The 19884-nt window shown below is 43.9% G+C and overlaps 1 protein-coding gene across 1 annotated transcript in view; it reads right to left on the reverse strand.

Moving 5' to 3' along the window:
• Positions 1-3454: 3454 nt before the first annotated feature.
• Positions 3455-19884, reverse strand: part of LOC8052006 (peroxisomal carnitine O-octanoyltransferase) — a 41841-nt gene continuing 25411 nt past the window's right edge. The window contains exons 10-16 of the mRNA XM_029979007.3: positions 18636-18746; positions 15974-16104; positions 13551-13674; positions 12615-12693; positions 7787-7880; positions 5704-5823; positions 3455-4909 (exon numbers count right to left, since the gene is read on the reverse strand). Coding sequence (XP_029834867.3) covers positions 4789-4909; positions 5704-5823; positions 7787-7880; positions 12615-12693; positions 13551-13674; positions 15974-16104; positions 18636-18746 — 780 coding nt within the window. The 3' untranslated portion in view covers positions 3455-4788. The remainder of the gene's footprint in view (positions 4910-5703; positions 5824-7786; positions 7881-12614; positions 12694-13550; positions 13675-15973; positions 16105-18635; positions 18747-19884) is intronic.

The raw sequence follows: 19884 nt of genomic DNA on the forward strand, positions 1-19884 counted from the left end.
GCACAAAGATGCATCACTCGGCGTGCCAAGGAAGCTTTGATCACGCCGCGACACCGGCGACACGTTTTCGACGAGTTGTACCTTTTGATACGGCTTCACGCACATTGCACTCGCTAAACACATTCACACGGCGTCGGTTCTTGGTCGGTATCCAAGCGCGCGAAGGCACAGAGACACGGCACTTCGGCGTGCCAAGGAAGCTTTGAACACGCCGCCAGCCCTTCCTTTCGACACGTTGTGCCTTTTTCCTGAGACACTGCACTTTCGTAAAATTTTCCACGTTTTCACAACGGCAAGTCTCAACAATACACAGAGTCTCAAAAAAATTCCTCGGCGAATGACGACGAACGAGTAGAAAACGTGTCTACAGCACGCTGGAAAACCGCAGCAAAAAGCTTGCAAAACGGGAAATCGTATCCCAGCGGGGTTGCGTCCGGTGGCTTCACTTGCGGGAGCGGCAAGCGCGATCCAGCAATTGTCATTGAGATCAGTGGGTGTAAACGGCGCAGCAATCGCATTACTCAGCGCCGAGTGACCAATCACATTTTCGCTGCTCATCGTCTTTCACTCGTCGATTGAAGTTTTATTCGGTACCATGCATAACAGCAGTTTCTTGCAGAACACCAAAGACCTTGGCAATAATAAAAAAAGAAGTTAGAATTTTTATTAAAAATTAATTTGAGTCGCGTTAAAGACATTGGGGGAATCTGAATAACAAAAGATTGGGCAATAAAGGGACACTGACACCCCCAAAACTTTTTATGTTTTGCCAGGCAATTTATTAAGGTGTCAAGACTATCCAATCAATATTTTGCTACAGCATCACATATATTTTTAAGAGGGTTAAAAAAACGCAACTGCTCGAAACCGAAACTGCACTGGGGAGGATGTCCAAAAAATGCTCCTAGGCCGCCGCCATGTTGCTGATGCGGCTGGCGCGACTCTCGCGCCCTCTATCAGCTAGAAATTTTCTGCCGCTCTCTGGGACTGTGACTGCTGTGACGACTGTAAAGACCCACTCAGTGCGGTTCTCTACCTACGTTTTTGCGGTTTTGCATTTGACGTTTTCTCGCCCCTCTTGAAAGTTTCCACTTAATTTTTTTTGTCTTATGCGTGCTGCATACTCTTTTTGTTTTATCTTCCATTGTGAGAAATAAGGCTGGTAAGTGCCTGCCATTCAAGTTTTTCTGCATTACATTCACGGGAAGCGAAAGAGGTGAAGGACGTCGAACGACCCTCGACGCGATTTTGCGAACATTGTTCTCCCCCTCCCAAAGATAAAACGACAAAGCGCTTTGCTGAGCAAAGCGCTTTGTCGTTTCACAAGCGGCGAATCCCGCGGCGCCGTCAAAACTTATCGTAAGAAAAAAAAAAAAAAAAAAAAAAAAAAAAAACAACTATACATGACGAAATCAATCCCTGGAGAAGGGGCACAAAGGGACAAACACAAATCTCCAAACACAGCTAGGTGACTGGTGAGCGACCGAAAAAATCCGCCTGGTCCGGGTATCGAACCCGGGACCTCTCCATTACACGTGGAGCTAACCAGGGGTTAGACGTCAGTAGAGCAAACGGGTTTTATCAGCTGCCACCAGTCGAACACCAACAAGGGTGAAGCTTGCAATTTAATGTTATAATTATAATGCAATTAAATGCAAAGGGGCAAGCGAGCTGGACAAGAATGACGAAATGACGTGTAATGGAGAGGTCCCGGGTTCGATACCCGGACCAGGCGGATTTTTTCGGTCGCTCACCAGTCACCTAGCTGTGTTTGGAGATTTGTGTTTGTCCTTTGTCCCCCTTCTCCAGGGATTGATTTCGTAATTCTTGTCCAGCTCGCTTGCCCCTTTGCATTATAAATAATTAGAACTATACATACTAGTCGCATTCGTTCTGTCGCGCGCGTACCCAACAAAAATAGCTTTTTTTTTTTTTGCTTTTTTAAATGTGGCACAATGCTTTCTCAATGTCCTCGGGGACATACATGTACCATTAAACACAAAATATAGCGGGAAAATACGAGAATTTAACCGCCAACAGCGTTTGAAACTGCGCCTACGCAGGCTGCGCCTGTTGAAATCACAGTCCACTCGGTTAGGGTTAGGAGGGACGCCGGTGCCTCAAACTCGGTGACTGGGCTCGAAAGCGGTTTGTTGCCCCTGGGGTCGAGTGTTTTTTGGAAAGGAGGTACAGATGCCGAGAGTTGGCAAAAGTCACATGGCAGTGACTTTTCTTTTTTTTTTTTTTCTGCAATCCAAATATTTGCGGCTTTTTACAAGCCACAAAAAAATGGGTATCATATTTCTTTTCTATTTTTAATATTGAGTGTGTGCCTTCGATGACCCACGACTTGATTATATTTGGTGGTTGTCCCAACCATAGAAAACGGCACATGATCACAAAGAAGAGAGTGAGCGCGACTCAAACCGGCCAGTTCTCGATCGGCTTTTTTGGGGCAGAAAGAAAACGAATTTCGAGTCGCAAATTGTGTTCTGGGTAGCTGGGCTCTCACATGTCATGTACAAATAAAAAACCTTGGCGAGCATAAATACCCTGTCAATGTCCCTTTAACAGCTTACAACAATAATGTAATCATTACAACTGTTTTGTTTTTTTCTTGGGGGGGGGGGGGGGGCCGAGGGGGGAGAGAAAACAGATTGGACATCGAAATCCTTCCTGACCAAACTGTTAAAAACAAATCACAGTTGTTCTACACATTTTCAAGCATTTCAAGAGCGCATATGATGACCTTCTCCTTCGGACTGCTCCATATGGCTATTCTGTGTAATCAGGAATGAGTAAGCCAGCTTAAGAATTGCTAAACGTAGAAAAATGTTTGAACAGCAGTAGAGGCTTTAATACACGACGTTTCGGGGAGAGATGTCCATTAATACAGTTAATTAAGAATTGCTCAAATACTCCCGACAACTTGATTGCTCGACTCGCGCCTAAAAAAATAATGGCGGCAACGAGAAAGCCAACGACCCATTGTCAAAATTCAGTAATTTGTTGCATCTTCCGTAGCGTTGTGGCGCTGGAAAATAAATGGTCATCTTGTCGTCCTCTTGCCCACCTTTTTGGATTCTGTCTCTTTTTTCTTCTTTCACAGTTGTGTTTTGTGGCTGGCAGAGCTCGTGGCGCAGACGTTTGGCAGGTGACCAACTCTCTCCGACCTTGCACGCTTCATTCACTTTTTTCAAGGCTAAAAGTCATGTACAAAATACTAATTTAGCATTAAAAAAAGGAATAGAAAATAACAACCCTGGAAGCCTTTTGTCATGCTTTGCCGCTTTGCGCGATCGTGGGAGAATTGTCATCTCTCGACCCCAGAGCAGGAAAGGACGCTCTCCTCACCCAACAGTTCCCACCATTTCCAAGAACAAACAGGTTCAGAGATGCGGGGGATTCAATGGTGTTCCAAACAAGACCCAATTAAACGATGCAAGGCAAGACATTGTGTCATATATTTTATTTTTTAATTAAAATACTAGACCAACACATGTCTTCACACGAGTTCTGGTATGACACAGTTCGTAATGTAAAATACATTCCGGACCGTGAGACCATGCCCCAATCACAGGTCTGTTTTGTAAAGGCTGCAAGGCTCGCGCTCGCAATTTTTGCTGGGGTGGAGGACATACACACAGACACGAAAACACCTTGCGAGTTATGAATGTGACTGGAGGAAAAACGTATAGCGTTATGGTGATAAATTTCAATCAGCATTCGATCCTGTCTGCAGTGCCAGTTACAAAAGTGCAGTGAAGGACCAATTTCGTGCTTGTGACAATTCAAATTCATGCGATGCGTCTCAATAAACGAACAAAAAGGATTGTCGAGCGCACAAATTACTCGTCTATTCTAAAACGACAGATGCCTTCAAGAATAAGTGTTCAAGCATAAGTGTTCAAGTAGGTATTGAATACCTGTCAAGTGTGACACTTAGCAAAATTAAAATAATATGGTTTCTTAAAGCTTGCCATTTTGGTACGAGGACAGTATAATCAGGCAGAGAAGTGCTATACAATGACTGTTCAAACCACAAGACAAAAATTGCAATTAAAAAGAAAAAGGAAAGTGCACTGACTCTATGAGTTCACTTTCAGCTGCAAAGTGAACTCTATGAGTTCACTTTCAGCTGCAAAGTGAACTCTATGAGTTCACTTTAAACAAATTAAAATTAACTGGGAAAAAAAAAAAAAAAAGCTTTTAAAAAATTGTTTAATAATGCTCATTCCTGGAACTGCTTATGTGAAAAAGGTGACCGAGTTTCCTGAGCATGCTCCATAGGGCGAAGTGGATTAAGAAGAGGAGTGAAACAATGCAAAGCTTTTCACAACATTGTCATTAATATTATACATGTGAAGTAAAATGCCTAGAGACAGGGACAGAAGGTGGATCCTAAGAGGACATGGCGTGTCCTGTTGGCATCTAAAATGCCGTGTCCTGTCAGCATCTATCTTTTGTCCCTGTCATTAGCCATTTTACTTAAAGAATGTACAACCAACTAGCCTACTTGCCATCTTAAAATTATACAATTTTTTTCTTAATAACCACATTGCCCACATGATGGGTTGTGACTTACCAAATATTGTTGGACCCCAGCACCTTAATTCTCGGTTACCTGGAACCTGTCATAGTATGCACATACCACACATACACACATGCAAAATATCCTATAAAATGCATGTAGTAAAGTGTGTAAAAATAGGTAATGGCGCACATAAAAAAATATACATCACAGAATCTCAGGCCTAGTCTTTCCAGCTCTCATGGGTCCCCTGAGACTTAGAGCTTGGCAGCGAGCAGGATGCTCTGCATGTCCGTAAATGAATGCACTATTTCCTTGTACAGGGCACTGGCATTGGTTTCTGTGCTGTCCCTAAAGGCAGATATGGCGATGATGACTCTGAAAATGTCCAGAGAAAAGCACACACATTGATCTCTAAATATAAGAACATTCCTCAGATCTGGACATGGAAGGAAGTTTCCATGAGTTAAATCGATTTTGAATCAAAGTCGATCAGTCAATCTAAATCTTGATATTTTTAGGTACTGTATTTTCCGGACTATAAGTCGCACATCCGTATATTGAGCACTTTTCTTAGAAAAGTTGGTATATAAGTCGCACCTCTTTGCATGGTTCATGCAATGAGTTTTTTGTTTACGTGCATTGGTAGTTTCGCACAATCGGCTGGATCGCACATACCGTTTGATGTGCAACTTGGACGTTTCGACTCACAAGAAATGCCCAGAGCACGGTGTTGTCTGGCGGGGGCTATTGAGTGTTTCGCAACAAAAGGACGGCAAACGCGCAAAATTTAAATGCAGTCAGCTTTATTCGAGCAGAGGAAAGTTCACCGAGCCACACACTCGTGAACCAAACTTTGGTTCACAAGTATGTCATAAAAGAATTTCATTCATCATAAAAGAATTTCGTTTTTTTATAATGACATTGATAGCATAATTTGTACTTATGATGATTGGTAGCTATACACTTGTTATTAATTTTTTCGAAATTAACACCCCTAGAAAGCTGCAACGTTTATTTTCTTATACCTTTTAAAAATGAATACTCCTGAAAGGGTAGCAGTATTGTAAATAAATTAATGAATTCTATACTCATATTACGATGAGCATATCAGTGATATAAAGCTATCCAGCCAGCGTGTCAGAAGTCAAACTAACAGTATTGTAACTGACCTTGTCTCTTCAATACTGTAGAATGCCCCATAGCCATCCTTGCACATTGGAGCCACACAGCCGATGAGGGGTGTGTAACCATTGCAACTGGTGGATAAGATGAAGTTTCCATTGCCACCACTGAAAGGAACAGAAGAACAGTGCATCATCAAACACTATCAGTTTTACCACAAAATGCACAGAAACTACACTAACACCAAAGCTACCACCTGCTGGGACTTATCCAGCTAACCAGATACTTTAAACTGGCAGAGGCACAGGATCGATATTCAACAGGGTCAGTGCTGAGGTGCTCTTAATACAATGTCCTACTTTGAATGTATTAAAGTATCACAGCTTGACTATATAGTTGTTACTACCAAATGACAGGATGAAGCATTATTAGGAACATTCAATTTTTCATAAATCGGTGGGGCTGGGTAGCTTTGTGACTTGTTTATGTTGAACCAATGCAAGACAAAACTTCTAAAAAAAAAAGATGGAAAATGCAAATTAAAAAATATAAAGACAACATACCTTTAAAAAATATACCATAGAGCAAGCATTAAAACATTCCAAAAGCATATAAAAATCTCTTTAAGAACAGAATACCAAGATAACCACATCTAATATTGCACTAGTTACATACTTCGATTCTGCAACACCTTTGCTGCTGCACATTGTAATCAAAATATAATAAAACAAGAGTGCATACAAACAGATGCGATGACATGGTCACCTCAGCTGGACCATTGCATTTAAAAGATCGATAAAATAGGCAAAGCTTGCAGAAAATAAATGCAACAACTCTGCATTGTCACCTTCCCCAAGCAACGAGTCATAATGGTAATTTATGTCGCAGCACATTGGCATTCCATATGATGAGGCCATACACCCGAGAATCTAGGTTATAAACACAACAGTGTTGGTCCTCAGCCTTTTGCAGCAGCAGTTTCATTGGCCTTTCTTGTAATAAAAGGCTGCAGGACCATGAACTAAACACGCAATTTCCTCACACCTACAAATATGAGTACCTAATCAAATTAAATGGGCCTGTGCACGGTTAAGTTTATCGCAATGGATTTCTGACTGTCTCAATAAAAACATTCATCATCCTTTGAAAGACTGCTGTTTTGGGTAGCACTACAAACTTTGTGAATAAATATTCCGAGGGATGGAAACCATGCAAAAGGCCCAGTCTTGATTCTCCAGGCGAGTAACAGCTTAATAAAACTAGATAAAACAAAAATGTTTTGTCACTGATTTAAGGCACACCTAGACTCTAGGGGTTATTTTATCGCCTACTTGTGAGCGACAAACTTATTTTACTTTCCCAGTGCGTTTCATCTCAGTTTATGTTCATAAGGCTAGAACTCCATCGTGCACGACTAATGCTTTCCTTCCGAAGTTTAACCTCACACATATCATTAGTGGAATTGCCTTTCTGTAACAACGGCGACTGTTGAAGATCACAAACAATCAAAAACGCTTTAGCTAAGATTGTATAACTAGGAGCAATTTTTACTAGAAGTACAGTACTACTAACAGCACTGTTCCTTTCTTTTATTGATTGTAAAAATGTCCTTTTTAACGCCTTTGGTATCGAAGGTTTACTGCTAGTATTTAAAAAAATTAATAAAAGGGTCAAAGTAGCAAATGTGCAACAATTGCATGCTTTTCAGATAAGAAAATAAGATGATCAGATGAAGATAAGGTCATAGATGCTTGTACAGCAAACAGATTGGATGCATACAGTGAATGGATGGAAGTCACCCCCAGTCAAACCATTACCCTCACCAGTTGGGTTTAACAAAGGTCCGAGCATAACGCTGATGTGTCCGGAGATACCTAGTCATTTCATCTATAACGAATATTATGAACTTAGTGGCTATAGACCCGAATCACTCGTAGCACTGTTCAAGAAGCTGTGCAGAGATCCGAGTAAAAACGGTGCTGCTGTTCCATTTGTGCCTCCCATTTTTCTTTCATAAAAAAATTGAGAAATACAAACCAAGAAGTGTCTTAAGGACACTGGAGGTGCTACTCCAATGGGAGCTCAGGAGCACACACGCGTGGAAGAGTGCTCCGAAGGGTAGCCCCTTACCTCCTGACAAAGGAAGGGTCGAGGAACAGCTCCGGCATGGGCGTCCCGTCTTCGAAGGCGATCAGGGCCAGTCCCATCAGGTGCCTGTCACAACCTGTGACCAAAAGCACTGACAGCTGTTTCAATTGCTGTATAGGTTACAACAAGTGACACAACAGAGGACACGGGGAAACATATTGGCATACAACTGCTTTACTTCAAAAGGAAGGCGTTCAAGGAACATGCACTCAACAGAAGCTCATATCTTCTCTGAAAATTAAGTTTTCTATATGTTCAGAAGGGCACCATGTTACCTCATTGTTTTCTTTTTGCTATTTTTAGGGACGCTGATCCCTAAAAAAAAAACCTGAAAAAGCTAAGCCAGTTAATTTAGTCCCCTCGTCTCAGGGTTTAGTTCTTTTCTAGCCATATGCAAACCATATGCAAACCGTGTATGCTTAAGAATGACCCTAAAGGCCCGTTCACACTCTTGCGACCGAGTATGACTGAGAGAGACGAGATCTCTTAAAACTTCTTAAATGTTTTTAGAATGAGGGAACACACTGGCATTGTGGCGCCATCTATGCGGTGACCCTGGAACTGCATTTCACAAGAGCGAAGGTTTTGCGGGATTTCCGAGGTCAAATGTGCGTAATACCCATAGAAAGGCTCGTTTATAACATTGACAAAAGTTTTTCGAGCCAAAAAAAAAAGGATAATGCGCGAGAAATAAAAAAAAAATATGCTGGACCGCCGAGTTTACACTGCTTCCCAATAGATGGCGCCAGTGTGTTCTCTGGTTTAAGAAGTTTTAAGGAACCCAGGTTTAAGAGGTCGCAAGAGTGTGAACGGGCCTTAAGAAGTTCTGGAAAGTCATAAAACTTAAATCTCATACTCCAGTCACACTTAGAAATGACGGTGACACATCGGTTCACGATGACGAATGGGCTGAATTACTGAATGATGCTTTTTGGTCCATATTTACGCATGAGAGTAGCGAAGCCTTTTTTTCTCCTCTTCTTGCTATTCCTACACCAATGTCTGGGTTTGTATTTGAACCTGCAGGCATCGCGAAACTCGTTGACAACCTTAAAATCTCTTCATCAGCAGGCATGAATAACATAAAGGCAAAATTCTAAAAAACACTGAAGACTTAGCTAGTGTGATATTAGCTAAAATATTTTCACAATCCCTTGCAAGTGATTGTGAAAATAACTGCAAAGTGGCCAAGATTGTTCCGATTTTCAAGAATGGCGACAAATACTTCTCATTCAACTATCGACCCATCTCCGTAACAAGCATCTCATGATAATTGAGCATGTCATCTACATTAACATCATTCAGTTCCTGTCAGACACTTGTTTCATCAACCCATCCCAGCAGTTTTTGAAAGGATTTTTCATGTGAAACTCAAATTCTATCGTTTACCCATGACATACATGTTAACCTTGATTCTAACATTCAAACTGATGCCATCTTCCTTGACTTTGCCAAAGCATTTGATAAAGCCCCTCATAGACGACTCATGTACAAGCTTTCTAAACTCAACTTAGATTCCTCGATTCTGAACTGGATCATTCACTGTTTAACTAACACACAGCAACTTGCTACTGCTAACCAGTCATCTTCTCTTGCTCCAGTCACTTCAGGGGTTCCTCAAGGATCAGTCCTGGGACCCCTTCTATTTTTAATTTACATTAATGACATGCCTATATCAATAACATCACATGTTCGTCTTTTCGCTCACGACTGTGTCACCTATCGCCAAGTGACTAACTTGTCAGATCGCCTACTCATCCAAGATGACCTCAACCGCATCCAAGCATGGTGTAAAACATGGCAGATGTCTCTCAACGTCCGTAAGTGCAAGCTTGTGTCTTTTACACGTCGCTCTAAACCCTCTATCTTTTCCTACTCCCTTAACAGCGTTCCTTTGGAAAAAAAACTCACTCCTTCAAGTATGTATCTCAGATTTCACCTTACACAGGGTTCGTACAGGTTTTCAAGACCTTTCAAAAAATAAAGAACACTAGAGTAGATCACACACATTATTTTTATTGCACAGAACAAAGAAAACTGACTTCACTTATGTCCAGGGAGTCTATGAACCCAGCACAACCGTCAACGAGCCAGCAATGTGCTAAATCGGTCACGTGAACGGGGCCAGACTCCTCGGTTGCGTTCGGCCGAGTGAGTCTGTACGTAAGCCGCGACGCTCGCGTACTTGAAGTTATTGCGCGTACAGTTTCATTCGACTAGGTGAAGTTAGTTCTGGAGATTGAACAAATCGCCGGTTTGTGCCGACGATCTGTACGAGTAGTGGGAGGTAATCACTTTCATTGTCCACAGAATTTCCGCATCCGTAACCACCTCATGTGACTTGCAGGCGCTGTTTAGATCGGTCGCCTGCGGCAGAGCCGAGGCAGTGGACCGCCCGCTTACGCTTGCTGCCAGATAGTTCTCCATCGAGTTTCCAGCTGCCATTTGCATGATTCCACAGTGCTTTGTACTTTTTGCATGGCTTTTGAGGGCAGATTCGCCCATCGAAGCAATGTTGAACGCCTTTGTGCAGCGTGTGCATTTTGCGCAGTGAGGGTTTGCTGTATCTGGCGCAACCCAAAGCTTATAGTCGTCGTTGCTGAGCCAAGCGCTTTGGAACTTACATTTCCCGGGCATTATTCTATGCCATCTGAATGCACGAATCACTGGGTCACTATACGCACCATAAGCGACACGTGGGAACAAACAGCGAACAAAGCATCCGGAGTAGGCACAGACCATAAACAAAGCACAATGTGGCCAACAGACAATTCTCGGAATATGGGGCTGTGCCTTTTTTAGTGGGTCGCCAATAAATCCAGCTAAAGACGAAGGCAAAAGAAAGAATTAAATACTACTAAATTTAACTCTTCATATAACTGCATTTCCGTTGCAAATAAGCACGCTGGCGCAACATGCCTTTTTTACGAAGAGGTCGAGACTCTCCAGGCTCTCCAGCCTCATTGTGGCCACTTATGGCTTTTGGCCAACCCTGAAGTTGAAGCAAGCCAGATGAAAGAAAAGAAAATAAAAAAGCGCAGCGGCCGCGCGTTTTTTTTTTTTTTTTTTTTTTTCGCGCAGGAAGTTTGATTGGTTTGACTTCGCGATCCCGGTGTCGTGGAAAGCAAGCAACGAATTTTCCCGGGACCACGCTCAACCGCTATAAAATGCGGGTCGCGCAACCGAACCCCGCGAAACGCTAAGAATTCAAGGGTTTTCAAGGACGGCAAAGATATTCCAGCACTTTCAAGGCCTTGAAAAAACAACTTTCAAATTCAAGGGTTTTCAAGGTTTCAAGGACCTGTGCACACCCTGCTTACATCTGATCTTTCCTGGGCCACTCATATCAGTCACACCATATCCTCTGCTAATCCCTCTTTAGGTTTTCTGAGGTGCAACTTGATACTGGCCCTGGCCTCCCCCCCTCACATAAAAAAAACTTCCTTACTCATCCCTTATCCGCCCTAAACTGGAATACGTATCTGCTATCTGGGACCCTTACCAAGCCTACCTCATTAATAACATTGAATAAGTTCCAGTGACGAGCATTACGTTTTATTCACTCAGATAACTCTTCCTTCACTAGCGTCGCATCGCTTCGAACCCCTGCCAAGCTCCCCCTCTTCTCTGAATGCCGTAATTTAGCTAAGCTATCTCTTTTTCACAAATTTTTTCACAGCCCATGTCACCGATTATTATACATCGCTCATTCAGAAAGCCGCAACCGTCGCATGGGTCAGAATATCGATGTACAGCGTCCAAAGGCAAGAACCATCACTTTTCAGAACTCATTTTTTCACATGATGCCTTTGATTGGAACGGGCTTTCAAAGAACATTGTAACTACTGATGACTGATTAGAATTTAAAGAATTATTACGTGCAATTGCATTTAAGGTACTATTGAAGTGTTTTTCGTGTTTGCATACTTAACTTCCTGACGATTTTTGTTTTATTTTACATGCACATTTGCTTTCATGACATTGTACCTTCCTTTTATTGATGTTTGTTGTATGCCACCCCTCATGTAATACCCCCTATGGGGGTTCCTTAAGGTATTTAAATAAATAAATTTCTGAGGTCTTTTCCTTGCACCACTGAAAATGAAAGTGATATTTTGGTCGACTGGCTGTGGAGCCTGAACTTAGCTCGCTCAAATGGGGTGCACAGTGTGCCATGCTTAGCTTTTTGTCAAGATGGTTCACAACAGTTTCCAAGTAAAAGCCGTTCTTCATAGCTCATACCGTTTATAATGCAGATTATCACTGCTGGCTTCAAGTGAAGAGTTGCCTTAACGCGTCGGCGTGACGGGTCGCCACAACTGAAGAATAAAAATGTAAGGCGAAGACGACACAATCTGTTCATTCTTTCTCCAGTCTTCCCCTGCACCAATGCGATAGCTGTGTTTGTAGATTTGTTTGTCATTTGTCCCCCTTGTTTCCCTTCTCCGGGGATTATTATTGTTGTTTTGCTCTTCATCCTTTATTACATTAAAGCTGGTTGTGCGATATTGACTGATTAAAAACAAGCTTCAGGAACTGGGCATAGAAAAAAAAAAGTGCTACTGAATTCGTCAGAGGGAGAATTCTCTCCAGGTCATTACGGTAGTTTTGGGAAAAATTCGGCGAGATTCAACGACTTCTAGTTTTGGAACATGTGGAATCAATCATAATAAACACACCTTGCATGAACCTGTGGCAAACATGTGTGAATGGATTTATCCAAGCATGAAGTGGAGGAATAAAATTGAAAAGCTTCTGCTATAATGCAGCAAAAAGCTAAATAGAGTAGAGAGGTCACAGATGCACAAACCATGGTTCCTGCAGCAGTCAACCATGAGATGCCCAAACTTTTCCACGGCTCGATTCATCAAACCAACAATTGTGGCTGGCTAAGGAAAGAAGAGGAAGAAGAAAATGTTTCCTTGCCTTGAAATGTCTAAACAGGAAGTTTTGTCCACTGCACATAGTAGATTTCTGATTAATGACAGTACTGCAAACAGCTGTGTCTAAGGGCTGTGGCTTTCAGGCATAATTTACGAACACGAAATTTCACGAACCGGCGTGGTACGCAATGTGTTTTGTAGCAATGGAAATTATATATGCGGAATCAATATTTTGCATTATAATTCAAGACATGAGATGCTGAAACACTATACTTTGTTTCCCCTTATGTTGTACCGCAGCGAAAGCTAGAAGCGCGAGCTCATCGCGTTGGCAGCTGCTCTTAAGTCAGGAGAGCTTGTGCCGCCAAGATGTGCCCCAGAGCAAGGAGCTCGCGCTTGTAGCCTTTCCTGCGGTACATCATAAGATTAAACAGAATATAGGTCCTTGCGAATATTCTGTCATTTACAGTATATGATAAAACATATATATATAAATAGCAGACTTTTTTCTATTTTCAGGACTGAGCCCATTCTAAAACTTTTTCATGCTCTAAAGGTGGGAAACTAAAAAAATAATAGTATACAATTTATATCTATTGCTTAGCACTCTTTCAACAGAAAATGGAAGCAGAGAATTGCTAGCTGAACTAAAGTGAAGCATGGCCCCGTGGCATAAAGACATAAAAAGTAGGAAAGCACTTGTTTTAACTGCAATTCGCCACATTAAAAGCTCGTCACTTCAAAAACGTTGTCGGCACATCAGACTGTTCACAAGCAACTTTGCCTAGACAGCAAGCTAACCTCAGCCATGCAACAAAACAATAGCAGCTTTCACAGCGGCTTGCAATGAGCCCAGCACTTACAGAACTGTGCCCGTCGTCCATTGCCCTCACAAAGTCCATCATCTCGCACGTACATGACCGGCACGTTTCCGTTCGCCCGTGGTAAAACTCCCTCGTCGATGCCGTTGTGTACGTAGGGGCTGGCCTAGGAAAGAAATGGAAAGGGAACGTTAAACCTCTAAAGCAACTTCAGACATCACCACTGCAAACAGGCTGTTGCAATACTACACAAGCACCAAGAAGTATGCTGTGAGTGCAGTTACACCTGCCGGCATCTGCAGTAGTAGCTGTTCTGTAGTGAAAAATCGAGGGAAATGTCACTTTGCATGTGCATTCCTAAAAGCCTTATATTGGCAACTTCGAATCTTTCATAGTATACTGATGAGGCAAGTGCATGCAGCATATGTGCCTACGTTCCCAGCATGCTCTTTGGTGATTGGGTAAATAGGGAAAAGGCGTATCGATCCTTTTAAAGTAACTTATTTTTTGCTAATTTTTCAGATACGAGCCATGGGAATTTAAATCATGATACAAACTATGCGACCCAACAGCCCATTTATCCCACACTAAGAAATTTAACTGCCAAGGAACGTTCTAAAAAGAGGCACCGGCAAACAGAACTTGCAAAGTACTAACGTAACGTTCCGAGAGAACGCCTGGCCTCACGAGATTGCTCATCCCGTTTTACTGGCTAAATATCTGTAACATAAAAATTCCAAAACATCAACCCCCCCCCTCGCTTCCCCGATTCCCGTCGGATGTCACGCGATGTCCGAGATGAGCCATAGCAAGTTCCCGCGTTTTAGTACGTGATCTGCGCACGCGGTATTGGTTCCCGGGACACTTTAGTTCGTCCCGCGTGTATATTGCATCGTGAAATGCGAATCTGCTGCGTCCACTATCCGCGGTATCTATTCCCGTGACATTAGTTTGTCCGCGACCTGTGCGCTCTATATCGATTCCCGTGAGACGTGAGTTGGTCCCGCATTAAACGTCAACAAAAAGAAAACAACTTTAGGGGCGCACTCTACGGCAAACGTATGAAAACGGCGGGGTGTCTCTTTCAAAAGCCCGGCCTCCAGCACGCACTCGATGCTTTCTGGCATGCTTTGGCTGCGCATGTACGCTCGAGGCGCACAAGATGCCTAATCGTTACCGAAGCTAGGAAGCCTGCGCTGGAGGCGGGACAACTGAAGCTGCTACCTGTCGTTCTCACTCTGTCTTCTACAAGAGACTACGATCCGTCCGCACTAATGCTGGCGTTACCGTCGTCATCACTGCTACGGTCTCAAAGCATGTCGTTGGCGTCGTCTAACAATATCTAGCACTTCGCAAATGACCGCATGAACCGCATCTTCCAGGCTCGCTCGGTGATCGCGTCGCACGTCACAGGTAGGGATTGATTGTGAATTTCTGCGACGTACGTTGCAAGCTTTGGCCCGTGGAAGCCTCTTATAGACTACCGTCACAGGTAAGACCCTGCGCCATTGTAGACGCTGCTGGAGCACCACCCGTTCCGACAGGTCGAACTTGCATCCAGCAGCGCAGTTTTTGGTTGCGTTTGGATGAAGAATGGCCAAAATGAGCACCAAAATCCTAAACTGCCGGATCAGCGTACAATACAGAAAAACGTAGTTGGCACTCAAGCATAATCTTGACACTCGATCACACAATGTTCGACCGTGACTTGTGCGAAAAAAGCAGTGCGGAGTGAGGCTGGGTGAGGCTGTTCCAGCGGCCATTCCGGAGTTGCTTTTGCAGCAAGTGCCACAAACCCTGGGAGTTGGGCGCGCCGTGCACCCATGTGCGCAGTTCACCGCCATACATTTAGGCTGATTTGCAAATCACTATCAATGGTACTTGCTTGCACAAATTAAAAAAAAAGATTTTGTAAAATTAATTTTCACAATGGCACAATGCTACAGGTACAGCTGGCTAAACTTGTAACAAGCTGAGGTGTTCTTGATATTGCGATTGTTTCATTTTTGACCGCGGCAAAATGCTTTGGTTCGATTATAAGTCTACCCCCACCCCCCCCAACTTTAGATTTTCATAAATTGAAAAATAGGTTGACCTACATTCTTGTAAATATAGTACATCAGTGTGCACTTACCAGAACTGACACAGTAGAGTCTGACTTACTAGTTGAGATACTCTACCATCCACCTTTTTTTCTATGGGAACAGTTGACAACTGTCACTTGTTCTTTTTACAAAGCTTCCAGCCACCCATACAATGGCCAAGGCAAGAGTGAACACTGCTTCACTGAATATCAAGTATACAAAAATGCCACTAAGGAACGACCACTAAATGTAGCATGTCTGCTAAAATAAAAGAATTCATATGAAGGCCCTACAAGAAACAACAAACAACCCCCAATATGGTAGGTTTAAACAAATTCTAACTTTAAATATATCATGAAAGGGGCCACTTGCAAGACTCACTTGTTGTGCAGTCTGTAGTAGGCGAGCTGAAGAGCCAGCTGCAAGTAGGCCTCGGGATGAACCCTCACTGGCTTCATGAAGCCCTTCCCATAGCCGGTGAAAACCTCACAGAGGATGTCAATGTTGTCACACTGAAGAAACCAAAATTCCGAGGACACCTAAGCACTTTTTATGAGTTGTGAATGCAAAAGCATTAATGTCGTTCTTCTGCTCCCTTAGTTTGTCTGCGGTGTACTGGCGTGGATGGCCACGTTTTGCTACTGCCGAGGCTGCGGCCGCCAACGATACATAGGGTGCCCCAGGTCACCAGGCTCGATCTAAAATGGATTGTAAAAATCGACAGCTGCACATAGCAATCTGAATTTTTCGGGAAAGGTGCATTTTACAGGTTGTTTTTTTCTTGTAAAATTACAAAGGTAGCTTATTTTCTGTAAAAAAACATAGGGCCAAAAAACTTGTCAGGGTCAACGGCAGGCGGCGACTCAGACAACCAAGTCGAGTTGCGGGACGCATTTGGCGCGCAAATTTATAGATGGTGTCGGGAGCGGTGTCGGGAGCAGCGTCGTCAACATGCGTGAGAAGGTGTAGCTGACCAGCGAAGAAAAGTAGATGACATGCAGATAAAACGGCATTGGTAACATAACGCCGTCGTTAGGCGAACACTTTTTTTTTTTTTTTGCTTTTTGTGTCCGCATTTATTTTTTAACAAGAGCTACATTACAAAAAGAGTATGTTCATTTCAATAAACCACGGTGGTCGCGAGCAGGCTCAATTAGGGGCTGTAATCTCGATAAGGAGGTAGCGCCATCTATCAATACGAGCGTCAAACGAGCCTCAATAGCCTCAATACTCGGCTTGGTCGTATGTGTCGCCGCCCACCATTGACCCTGGCAAGTTTTTAGAGCGCAGCTCTTAGGCGCCCGTTTCCGGCCTGAGCGGCGTAACCAGGGGTTTCCCCAGGAATTGAAATGAGGGGGGGTGTCTCAATTTTTTTGGGGGGGTTAAAGGGGGGGGGGGGGGGGCATTGCAAATATAGGAGTCGTTGCGAATTAAGGGGGTGCCTTCGGAAAAACGAGGGGGGGTCCTAACCCCCCCTAGGGGGGGTCTAGGGAAATCCCTGGGCGTAACCGTGGCAACGTTTCGGCATGGGGACGTTTCAGCACTGCGTGAAACGTCCTCGTGACGTCACGTGACCCCTTTGAGGTCATGAGGGTCACGTGCAGGGTGTAAGATAGACAGGTGGGAAAACGAGAGCCAAATGAGCGACCAGACTGTGTCCCTCTCGGTTTTCTCTTTTTCTGTGGCACCACCTATGTGGAGCATTGCGAACTCTCACTCCGAGTGGGTGACCGGTGGCGACCGGCTAATCTGACGGAGATGGTTTTTCGTGGATTTTCAATGGAGGACTGTCGTGCTCTCAGTTTATTTTGGGCACTCTCCCATAGAGTTCCATGCAAATCCGATTCCGATTATTTTCTTTTCGCCGCAGCGCCATATGTCGCAAATCGGCGATACCCGCAAGCAAATGAGTACACAATCCAGTCACGGCGCTGCGGTAGGCTTCTATGGGCCGTTTCCCCACCTGTCTATCTTACACCCTGGTCACGCGACGTCATGTGACCTCACAATTACGCCAATGGCGATGCCGCTCGGAGGGAGGAGCTGCAGGCAGAATGAGGAGGTGAGGAGGAGGGAGGACGGGTATACACTCCTCTCAGTACCCTTCCCTCCCCCTCCTCAAGAGCTGCGATCTAATTCGGCGTTACAGGTAGTTGTTAACGGCTTTCATTTTTCGGCCCTACGGTTTCCAGAAACGGAGCTACGCTTTGCAATTTTACAAAAGAAAACCCACCTGTGAAATACACCTTTGACGAAAAGTTAAAGATTGCTATGGGCAGGCGTCGATTTTTACGGTCCATTTTAGGTCGAGCCTGGCGACTTGGGACGTCTTATTGATGCTTCAGGCGCCGCCATGTTTCTCAGCGCCGAGAGGGGCAGAAGCGGCTGCAGTGCCGGACAGAGTGCGGCAGTGCGCTGCACAGAACGCCCTGGCTCGCTGGTAACTGATGCGCCGCTAGGTGAGGCAGTGGCAAGAGAGCGAAGCTCAGTGCGGCGTGTGCTGAAATCACGTGTCCTCTTATCATCATTATTGCCTTAGCTGTGGGAACCGGTTGACGACGTTAGACCTTAAAGCATAACATTAGGCCTAATGTCAGGCTAGCACATACCCGGGTCCCCTCCTCACGTCAAACAGCTGCACATACCAGTTGGCGACGTTAGACCTCAAAGCGTAACGGTAAGCCTAAAGTTAGGCCTCATGTCAGGCCAGCGCATACCCTTGTCCCCCCCCTCCCTCCCGCTGCGCCGCCAGCAGTTTGACTGGCCCCTTAGTAACAATGATGCCATTGCTATAGAGCCACATGATGCGTCGCAGCCAATGGGAATTTACGTGCCGCTTCTTGCTGCTACAGACAGAATTTAGGTGCCGTTTTTCGCTGTTACAGACAAGGCCAGCTTCGCTCCATGGGACCAGTTAATGCTTTCACATTAAAAAAATGAATGCCAACATTGCTTCCACCGTGGACGCGGTGAAACAGCCCTCCCTATGATATCTGGTATATCAGCAAGCCCATGAGAAAACAAATGTCACAAAACATCTTACCAGTCTGAGGTATTCCGCTTTCGCCAGGTCAATTTCGTTCAAGAGGTGATCGTTCAGATGAAACTCTAGATGTTCGGGTTCTGGCAGGGGACCTCTGATCTCATGTTCACTCTAAAAAGGTCATTGATATATCTTTTAGTTAAAATGTAGAGAACTTTCAGTTCAAATGAACAAACATCCCAGTTTAACAAAACTTTTAGTTGAAAGCAGTATCAAGGTCGCAGAAAACTGCACCTCGATTAAAGAGTTCAGCAGTTTTGTACGTGCTCTTAAATATTTGAGAAGTTGCAAAACCAGTGTACCATATCTCTGCAGCAAGTGTTAAAGGGATACTGCAACAAAATTCTAGCACCTATTTTATTGTTGAAATGTTGACCACGTTCTGGCCACACCATGGCGACGTCAATTTTTTTTTTGCTCGAAAAGACAGCAACATTATTTAAAAGGAATAAATCGAAGCTCGTTACGTCACTATGACCTCAAACGAAGCGCTGCCCCGGAGAAGTATGGCAGCAAGCTGCGTACGCACGAGCCCTGTCCAACCGGATTTTGCTTCCCTCCCGTCCTATTCAACTACTGCGGGAAGAGTGGGGAGGGGCAACTAAAGTAAAACCTCGCTATAACAAAATGGGATATAACAAACAAATGGATATAACAAAGCAATCATAATTCCCCTTGCTTGAATAGTTGGAAGAAATGGACATTGGCTATAACAAACTAATGGTTATAACAAAGTAATTACGACCGCTCCTTCAACTTCTTTATAACGAGGTTTTACTGTAAATTGTTCAGGTAGTAATCCGTTGACCACAACAAGTGGCAGAGCTCATAACTACGCCAGCCCCCAAGCAACTTTGCCCATGCTGGGCCAGTTGATGCCACGTTTCTCGTGTTGCATCGTGCTCTCCGATGGCCGATCTTCGAGCGCTGGCTCGAATCGGCCCTTTGGAACGAAAAATATAGCCATCCGCTCAAAATACAAGCAAAGCGTGCAATTGTCATTAGCAGGTAAGGTTGATTATGTTTAACTTATTTCTGAACGTGAGAAGTATATGTTAAGTTTCGATTCGGTATCCCTTTAATGGAAACTAATGGGCATCATAAATTTATTTATTAAGAAATGTTAATTGATAAACCATGCTTATATGCTTGCAGTGCCCTAGCCATCTTGCTGTATAAAAGGGCAACCATTAGGCCAATGCACGGTAACACCGTAGGAACCTAGATATGAGAAAAAGCTTTGTCAATA

This window comes from Ixodes scapularis, unplaced genomic scaffold (assembly GCF_016920785.2).
Source record: "Ixodes scapularis isolate PalLabHiFi unplaced genomic scaffold, ASM1692078v2 PGA_scaffold5__190_contigs__length_132052651, whole genome shotgun sequence".
NCBI lineage: Eukaryota > Metazoa > Arthropoda > Arachnida > Ixodida > Ixodidae > Ixodes > Ixodes scapularis.